At 41.0% G+C, this 9818-nt stretch overlaps 1 protein-coding gene across 1 annotated transcript in view; it reads left to right on the top strand.

The window, feature by feature from the left end:
• Positions 1-2568: 2568 nt before the first annotated feature.
• The window catches only part of LOC128833203 (sodium channel protein type 5 subunit alpha-like), a 101347-nt gene continuing 94097 nt past the window's right edge, over positions 2569-9818 (top strand). The window contains exons 1-4 of the mRNA XM_054021227.1: positions 2569-2811; positions 5376-5494; positions 6150-6272; positions 8410-8538. Coding sequence (XP_053877202.1) covers positions 2569-2811; positions 5376-5494; positions 6150-6272; positions 8410-8538 — 614 coding nt within the window. The remainder of the gene's footprint in view (positions 2812-5375; positions 5495-6149; positions 6273-8409; positions 8539-9818) is intronic.

The raw sequence follows: 9818 nt of genomic DNA, 5'->3' as shown, positions 1-9818 counted from the left end.
CCTCAAATGCCTTCAGTTTTACATGACCAGTATTGATAAAGGCGGGGTATGTATAATATTTTGTGTTACATACGTTTTAACTAGTTTTACTATGCTTTCTGGTCTATCTTTATCTCTCGTAGTGTTTTTCTTTTTCTTTTTGTTTTTTAAGTGCCTGGAAAACCAGAATTGATGTTGCAAGGGCAGCTGGACATAAGAAGAAAAGCTGAATATACCCTTTTCCCTCTTGAGCCTACCCCTTTTCTCTCAGCACTCCCTACTCTGTGCTGACAGTTTAGGTTGCCTTTACATTTTTGCTTTGTATGCCCCTTTTACAGGAGATGGAGATAGAACACTGGTATCAACTGGTTCTAAGGCAGTTGGAGTTTGGCAGTTGGGCTCTGACTGTTAGTTCTTAGAATGCCAGACCCTTGCTGTCCATCCATTTGGGGGAAGTGGACTCAGATTGGAGGGAGGGGACAGCAAGAGGGAACTGCCAGGCAATAGAGCTTCAAGGAAGGAACCTGTTATCTCCTTTTTAGAAAAGCAGATTTGCTACTCTTTGGTAGAAATATTGGAGAGGAAGAAACAAGAAAAGAATGTAGAATTGACAAATATGCAGGATAGGAATATGGGCTGAATTCACCATTGGCATAAGTGGACCTAAGTTCCCATTAACTTCAGTAGGAGTTGGATCTATTTACGCCAGGACTGAACTTTGTCCAATAAATATAGGAAAACAGGATACACAGAGTGGGTCTTATGCATTTTCGTCTCTCAGACACAGGTACCATCAAGAGGCTACATGGGAAAAGGAAACAATGACTTGAAAGAAACAAACAATAGCATAATTTACAAAGTGATTTGTTGTAAATAAAAGAAAGCCATGTAATTTAAATGTGTGGGGTTTGGAGACATTCTGTACAGTGTAGACGAAGGCTAAAACAGGGGGTTATCTGGCAGTTACAGTTCTTCAGGCCATTGTCCAGCAGCTTTATGATCCTGCATCAGAACATTAATATCACCCTACAGGTTGTAATCAACTCCAGCATAAGTACTTGTGGGAAATTTCCATATAGCATTTGTCACGTGTGAGGTAGTGGGACCCAGCAAGCTGTGACTCAGTTCTCCATACCATAAACGTGGGACTGCTTGGCTCTCCCTTCATTAGAGAGTCTGACTTTTGGTGAACGTAGGTTATAACTAGAAAATGGCATGAAACAATCCAGTCATTGTTTAATAACACTGAAAATGTTATTGTCTGTTTACTACATATTGTAATAGAGTGTGCTCTTTAGTTTGTAACATCATATTCCTATCTGGTCATTGCTGCTGGAAAATAAACCTATTAGCTTGCCAGTATTTGCAATGATTAAAATTGATTTTCTTACATAGGAACTTTGACTTTTGTAAAAAAGATAAGTTATTTGATCTGGGAGGGGGTATTTTGGGGGGGGTTGGTTATTTTTGGATACTTGGTCTTGCTCTAGTTACCGCACAATGATATTGGAGATGCTGCATTGTTTCAAATGCTCTCTTAATTGTTAGCGGATGTTGTTGTTATTGGTAACCTTCATAGTTATAGCACTTGGAAGAAAATTATTGGTTTCCTGTGTACTGTTATGCTGCATCTCTTCAGGGCATCTTTCAAAGCCTAAATATTCATCCAGGGTTTCTTTGTGGGTCTGAGCAGAGTGGAGAGGTTGTCTATTTCTGTGGAGTTGTGGGTGTTCAGTATTCTTGACCAGTGTGTTTTTCTCAATTGTTTTGTAATATGTGCTTTAACTATTGATGTTGCATGTGCTTAGCATGATAAGTACACTGCACAAAATGTATAGGTATACTAATGAGTAAGTGTGAACAGTAAATAATGCTGTTCAATTTAGTTACTATGTTTCCATGTTAAGATCACTGGATAATTCTAGGTGTAATGTATTTTACATTTTAGAAGTATCCGTTACTTTTAAGTTAGATGTGTAAGACTTCCTTTCTTTTCCTCTTCTGTTACTTCTCAAGGTTGTAAGAGTTACAAGTACTATGGAGGCTATGTCTTTAATCCGAGCAGGAAGCTCTTTGCAGCGCTTATCAGTAAAGATTCTGGAGAATGTAACTGACAGATTTCAAGAAAAATAATGTTTTAATCCTCCTTGGCTGGAAGGACTGTGGCTGAGATGCAAGGCCTCTAGGGCATGTTGAGAGTTTAAAGGAAGAAAAATATATTAGGAGGCGCTCATAGATATGGTTGATCATCCCTAGATCTCTGGAAAATTATTCTGTCAAGAAGTGCTGGTCACCCACTACTCCATTTCATCTATAATATATATCTAAATCCTATCAGTTACATGTAATCTAAAAATAAAACCCTGTAACTTATCAATCAGGAATATAGTGCAATTTATCCCCCCCCCCCATTTTTCTCTAAGGCTGACTGCTACAAAAGTGGAAATACTTACAAGACAATTGGAAAGCTAAATGAGGTTGTTTGTCGTTGACAGCTTTCCTTTTTGGTAGTCACTTATCTTGATTCTTCTTTTTAGTTATTTCCACTACTAGGAGTAAAATCTACTGCAGGAGGAAAAGGATGAAAAGATGGCTGACTTTTCACTACCGTGTTCTAACCATTTCCGCCAGTTCACTCGTGAATCTTTAGCTGCTATTGAGAAGCGAATTGCTGCCAACAAGAAATACAAAGACAACCAACCTAAAGAGAAACCTCGTCCCCAACTTGACCTGCAGGTTTTCCAAAAGCTGCCTACTCTCTATGGGAATCCTCCTCATGAGCTTGTTGGGAAACCACTGGAGGATCTTGACCCTTATTACAATGATCACAAGGTTAGAGACAGCTTATGCCGAGGGATCTGATTTCATCCCGCCTTGATCATTTGTCAATAGGGAGCCTTTTCTGGTTTAGGAGTCAGAGAGCTAAATTTGGCAGTGCTTCCTTTGAATCATATATTAAGACAGTTGTATTCAATCAAGTTATAATAAAAAAAAGACATCATACTTTGATCACTATGTGATCATGTAATAAAACCTTCGTTTTAAACTCTACTAATCATAGAGAATGAAATTCATCAGCATGAGGCATGTGCACCATTTACATTAGGGGTGGGCAAATGTTTTGGGCTGAGGGCCACATCGGGATATGGAAATTGTGTGGCGGGCCATGAATGCTCATGAAATTGGGGGTAAGGGTGCAGAAGGGGGTGAGGGTTCCGGCTGGGGATGCGGGCTCTGAGATGGGGCCAGAAATGAGGAGTTCAGGGTATGGGAGGGGGCTCCGGGCTGGGGGAAGGATTGGGGTGCGGGGGAGGGGGGTGAGGGCTCCGGCTGGAGGTCTGGGCTCCGGGGTTGGGGTGGGGATGAAGGGTTTGGGGTATAGGAGGGTGTTCCAGGCTGGAACTGAGGGGTTGAGAGGGAGATCAGGGCAGGGGATTGGGTCACGGGGGGACGGGGGATGGTCAGGCGTGCAGGCTCCAGGCAGCGCTTATCTCAAGCAGCTCCCGGAAGCATGTCCCCCCTCTGGTTCCTACGCGGAGGTGCGCCCAGGCGGCTCTGCGCACTGCCCTGTCCGCAGGCGCCATTCCTGGCCAATGGGAGCTGTGGAGGTGGCGCCTGCGGACAGGGCACAGAGCTGCCTGGCCGTGCCTCCGTGTACTACGTAGGAGCCAGAGGGGGGTCATGCCGGCTGCTTCCCGGGAGCTATGCGGAGCAGGGCAAGCCCCCGATCCCACTCCCCAGCTGGAGCTGAGGGCTGGATTAAAAGGTCTGATGGGCTGGATGTGGCCCGCGGGCCGTAGTTTGCCTACTCCTGAATTACATCCTGCTTAAGCCCTCCAAATAGGGCTTAAGTGGGACTTAAGAGGTATATGTTAGCCCTCTACACAAAGATGAATGTCACTCACACTGAATATAACATAGGACAGAGAATATAAAAATCTGTTGCTGCATGATGACTGAAAATGGAGTTATTGGTTTTTATCTAAAGTATCTTCAAGCCTACTAGACCTATACGTAGGCTGAATCAAAGCCACTACATTACATGCTGCTTCTCACTCTATAGGCTGCTAATAATCAGAACCACTTAATACAGTCTCTTTCCCTATGTTACAAATTTTAATAAGGAAATACACCTCTACCTCGATATAACGCTGTCCTCGGGAGCCAAAAAATCTTACCATGTTATAGATGAAACCGCGTTATATCAAACTTGCTTTGATCCACCGGAGTGCGCAGCCCCGCCCCCCCCCCCCCCAGAGCACTGCTTTACTGCGTTATACCCGAATTTGTGTTATATATCGGGTCGTGTTATATCGAGGTAGCGGTGTACTGCCTGTAAGTAAACATTTTTTTTTTCAAACCACCAGTTCTTCCAAGTACAAAATGATTTTTAGAATATATTTTAGCTTTTAAAACATGAACCCAGATCTCTCATATCCCGGGCGATTGGCTAGGATGAGTTCCCTAACCCCCAGGCTATTGGCTATACTAGGATGGCTTGCTCTAATTCTCTTTGTTTAAATAATTAAATATCATTGGCACCGAGACTTGTGTCCACGTCTCATGCATTCCAGGTGGGTGCCGTGACCATTGGGCAATAAAGTCAGCCTCCCTCTAGCCCAACTACTATTTAATTATTTCTACAAAGTGGAACAGCTCCAACAGGAGGGAGTGAGCAAGGGAGACAAGCTAACTGTAGACACATTGTTAGGACATTCTACTCAAAGCTAGAGAGGAGGAGGGGGAAATTCCACCCTGGACCGGAGACACTTTCCTAATTAAAGTTTTGTTGAAACCACTCTTTGCCTGGGAAAAGTTTCAGGTTTGACAAATCCACATTTTTCAATGAAAAAATTGTTTTGTTGAAAAATTCCTGACCAGTTCTGGTCAATATTAGTGAATGCTGAGTCAGTGGTTCAGCAAATAAAGACCCTGATCCTGCAAATGCTCTCAGATTTTATACATATATAAACTTGACTTACATGAATAATCTCATTTACTTTAATGAGAATGCTGCCATGAGTAAAATGACTTCTTCCTTTAGCCCTGATCCCACAAAATGTGCATAGAAGTTTCATAGTGAGAAATTCCAATTCAGTAGTTAATTGCCTAAATTTACCTTTAAAAAGGGACATGAAAAGTGCTCTCCAGAGTATACAATATTCTTTACTGAAACTTTAAAAATGTGTGGTACAAATATATAACGAATCAAAAAAGGTAACAAACAAGAATTATGAGGAATCTTTCAGTATAAACAAACAAACAGAAAGTCAACCATCAAATTTTTACACATAATTATTTGCAGTTCTGCCAAGAATACAAACCCTCAGTGTCCACAGTTCACTTTCTGGAGAAGTTTAATTAATTAAAATTATCTCTGTTTTTTTTTCTTAAAGACATTTATGGTACTGAACAAAAGGAAAACAATCTTCCGATTTACTGCCACACGTGCCTTGTGTATACTTAGCCCTTTTAATCCAATCAGAAGAGCAGTGATTAAAATTTTGGTACATTCATATCCTTTCAGTTGGTTTTACTTATTCTAGTTTTTTTTATAATGGGTATGAAATAATATTGGTGTAATACTGACTGTGTCATATGTAGAACATATCCTGGATCTAGTCTGTTTCTAAAAGCAATAGTGCACCCGTTTCAGATAATTGTGAATTATTTTAGAAATGACTGTTATTGGTATCTGAAACAGGAAGTGTACAGGGATCCACCTACAGGGAGGAAGGATGGAAACCAGGTAATAGAGGGCCTAATTCTGATCTCACTTACACCTGTGATTAATGCCATTAAAGTCAATGGGCTTGGTTCACTGGGGTGTTTCACCAGTTTTATGCTGCAAAGTTATGCTGGAGTAAAACTGGAATATCACAGTGGTGAATCAGACCCAAGGGTCTTGATCCAGCCACTGTGGAGATCTAAGTACCACCAGTCACGCAGAGCCCTGCAAGGGTGTCCTGCATATCTTGCAGAGGTGTGTGTGATCTTAAGCTCACTCTTGCTGCAGTAAACAGGCCTCAGTTAAGAGGTGGTGCACATGGCTCTGCAACAGTGCAAGGAGGGTGATTCTGTTGAAAATCATCATGATTTAAACATTTTTTGTATTAGTGGAATGTTTTGTTAACACTGTAATGTTCTTTACCTTAACTCCTGTTACTTACATTGTTCACTGTTTTTATTATGTGCACTATTTTAACCAATTGTGTCTTCATGGCTAAATTTGAGATTCCTAGGAAGTCTAATTCTAAGTCATCTTTACCTTCTTCATGGAACAAGTATGTCGAGTAAGTATTTCTGTAGGAATTTATTTTCCCTAATTCTCTAGTTCTAGTTAATTATTTAATTGGTCTAATTTTGTAGTCCTCACACAAGATAATGTCATGTTGGTGTCATTAGGAATTTTGCTTGTGTAAGAATTTCAGGATTACTGCTTTGTGTATATAGGGCCATCTTCTGCTTTCATTTGCTGTACTATAAATCCAGAGTAACTCTTTGGAGTCGCTCTGGATTTTCAGTGGGGTAAATGAAAGCAGAATCAGCCATTTAGTGCCAAAAAAGTGCTAAGTTATTTTCATTATCTTTTGTCCACATTTAATTGTTCTAAATCCTAAAGTCCTTCCTTAATTTTTACACATTTTTTTACTGAGGCAAGTCTCCAGTCAATGTCATTGTTGACTAAGAGAGGATAAGATCTTGAAATCCTTACTGAATTCGTTTCTGTAATGTTGATTTGTGCACTATTTGCTTTAATAAAATAATCTGTCAGATGCTTCTTGCCTGGGGAACTTTGTTAATAAGGGGCCTTTTCTTCAGCATTGGCCAGATCTCGCAATTTTATCACAAATATCAAAATATTTAGTGTTTTTTTTCTTAAAGCCTCAACTCCTGATGTCATGTGAAAACCTGAGAATCTCAAACTTCATTTAAAGAAAAGTGTAAACTTCTATCCCTCCCAGTTTCAAAGTTTGAAAACGTGAACCCTAACAACCCCAACATACATGGCAAAGAACCTATTACTTTAAACATTTGTTTTAAGCCAATCGCATGACTTGTTGGGGCCTGACTCATGATTTTCAAACACGCTGTGTTGACAATACTGAGTACTCCAATGAGCTCTGTGCAGGAACACATGTTTTCAGGGGCCTGGGACAAAATCTGAAACTGAGCTTCCCCACCCCCCCCCAATCCTTCTAAACAAATACCACTGAGGTGAGGCCCTGGGACATGGGCCGGGGGGGGGGGGAGAGGAGTGTTGGAGAGTGAGCCTTCCCTGCAGTCACCCTGCAGCAGTGTCTCCTCTCCCTCTGGGCATTGCAACCTGGCATGCAAGGTCACAATGCCATTCACTCAAGTTTGGAGCACCAGTCAGTTTGGGTACCCTCTCAAACAGAGGGCTTGTGTCAAACTAGCCCTTTTGCCCCTCTTTGGGCAGCCCTGGCTCTATGCGGTTGGCGCTCTGTGCTTGCATGAATCCCATTAACATCAGTGCATCTCCCTGTGGGTGCAGGGTTCTGCCTTTGTGGAACACGATGCAGGATCAGCATCTAAATTAGTAACTTCACTCTACCAGATCATCCACTTTGCTAACTGTAATATCTGAATAAAACTTTGTGATTTTAATATATATCCCCATTTGAAAACCAGTGTACATCAATATGTTTATCTGCAAGGGGGTCAGAATTTAGACAAAGTAATATATGCTATGGTAATTCAAATGTTTCCCCCTCCCCAGTAAAAAGGGCTACATTGCTGTCAAATAATTCCTGAAGATATTTTCTATATACCAAATACCTTTAAAATTATCTAAGGAGATCTCAATCTTGCTGAAATAAGTGCACTCAGAAAAGCCAGGAGAGCTTTTACTGCTAGTTTCCATTTTAAAGAAAATGCTGCCTTTAAAATTAAAGTCCTGTAAATTTGTATTTCTGTGAGCTTTTTTTCAACATTCTTTAAAGAAAGTGCTACCAGATGCACAAAGTGAACAACATAAAATGCACTGAGCAGCCACTTTGGCATCTTGAACCAGTGAAGATATGGATTATTGTCAAAAAAACTAAAAGTGGACAGTGATTTGGGGTGGCTCAAATTAGGGATGCCCAACCTGAGTCACTTTAAAATTGTAGCAAACAAAAAATGGTCACACGTAAGTAAGTATACCGCAAACACAGATATTGATAGCCACATGCAGACTGCTGGTAGCTAATATTTCAAGTTGCCTGTAGGAGTTAAGTCCTGATCCAGTACCCATTGAAATCAATGGGAGCCTTTCCATTAACTTCATTTGGGGGCACTGGGTCCATTAACTTCATTTGGGGGCACTTGGGCAAAGAGATAGCTCAAAGTGAGTAAACTGCATGTGCCACCTACCCTTCTCCACTAATTGCTAATGTTCTCACATTTCTTGGACACTTTACTCCCCAGGTACACTTTCACTGGCATTTACACTTTTGAAGTATTGATAAAAATATTGGCAAGAGGATTCTGTCTGAATGAATTCACTTTCCTTCGAGATCCGTGGAATTGGTTTGATATCAGTGTCATTGCTATGGCGTAAGTAAGAACATGGTATATTTTAAAAGGCTATTATGAAGTTTAAATTATTTTTGCTTGTGTTTATTTTCTCTAGAACTTTTCGCTAAGGTTTTGTACTGTGCCCTTAAGACACAACATTGTAAGGAGTGATAACTGTATCTAGTGCTCTTGTATTACCTTTGTTTTATGGTATACGGGATATCAACAGCATGCCAATCCCACAAAAAGAGGGTAAGGGGATTGTACAGAGGATAGAGATAGAAACATATATGAAATATTCAATGCCATCATTTAGCCATCAGTGGCCCCTATTTGTGAAATAGGAAAAGGGTCTGACCTGACAGGAAGTGAGATGTAATATCTATACTGTCATGAAGTATCTGTGTGCCACATATGTGCAGACATCAGGGTAGTCAGTGGATTAAATCTGGGATCAGCATCACCAAAAACAGTGTGAGCTTGAACTTTCTGCAATTAGAAAGCAATACAATCAAATTAATTAAGCCACTGTATTACAGGCTCCTCCTATCACACAGCTTGCCAAGAAGGTCTGCAATCCACAGGAGTTCAAGACCCATATGGGATGTCAAATTTTTCTGTCACTTTCTTTTACAGCATAAGTAACAAGGGGGGAGGCATAAATTGTTACTCCAGGGTTTGATTACTCCCAACTTGCCTGAGTGATGAGAGTTCCAAAGAAAGTGGGCCATTCAGTCCCTTGCATCTTCATTTCATTTTGTCACAATAAGGCAATAACCAGACAATACTATCATCCATAATATTTCCAGTTATTTCACTGTAGATAGTATGAAGTATACTCCATACCAACAGTGACAAGAGCTACTCCCTGCAGAGTTCCTCTGAGCTGTCTGCACAGACAGCTTCTCATTCACTGTGCTCCCAGTGACAACACACTGACCGCAGCTCAGTCAGCAGAGGTGAGTTGAGGAACTTCCTACCACACACGGAGACAGCCTCAGGACTTTATAGTTCCATTAAATCCATAGGTCCCTTTTACTAATTCCCAGGACACTATTGACAACCATTCTCAGGGAAGTGTCACCAGCCAAGGCCCTGGGTCATGCCACAGTTTCCCCTGTTGGCTATGTAAGTCAGTCCCGAGTCAGACTTCACCTTCAATAACTACTTGTTCAAGGAAGGACTTTATTCATTAATCACCATTAAATTAAAATACAGAATTCCAGGCTTCAGTTTTCCTCATCAGAGGATGATCTTTCTCACCGTCTCTAATTTGTCATCAGCCCCTCTTGCTTTCCAGACTTTGCTGCTCCACTCCC

This window comes from Malaclemys terrapin, chromosome 2 (assembly GCF_027887155.1).
Source record: "Malaclemys terrapin pileata isolate rMalTer1 chromosome 2, rMalTer1.hap1, whole genome shotgun sequence".
NCBI classification, from domain to species: domain Eukaryota; kingdom Metazoa; phylum Chordata; order Testudines; family Emydidae; genus Malaclemys; species Malaclemys terrapin.
This window is presented reverse-complemented; position numbering and strand designations above follow the sequence as displayed.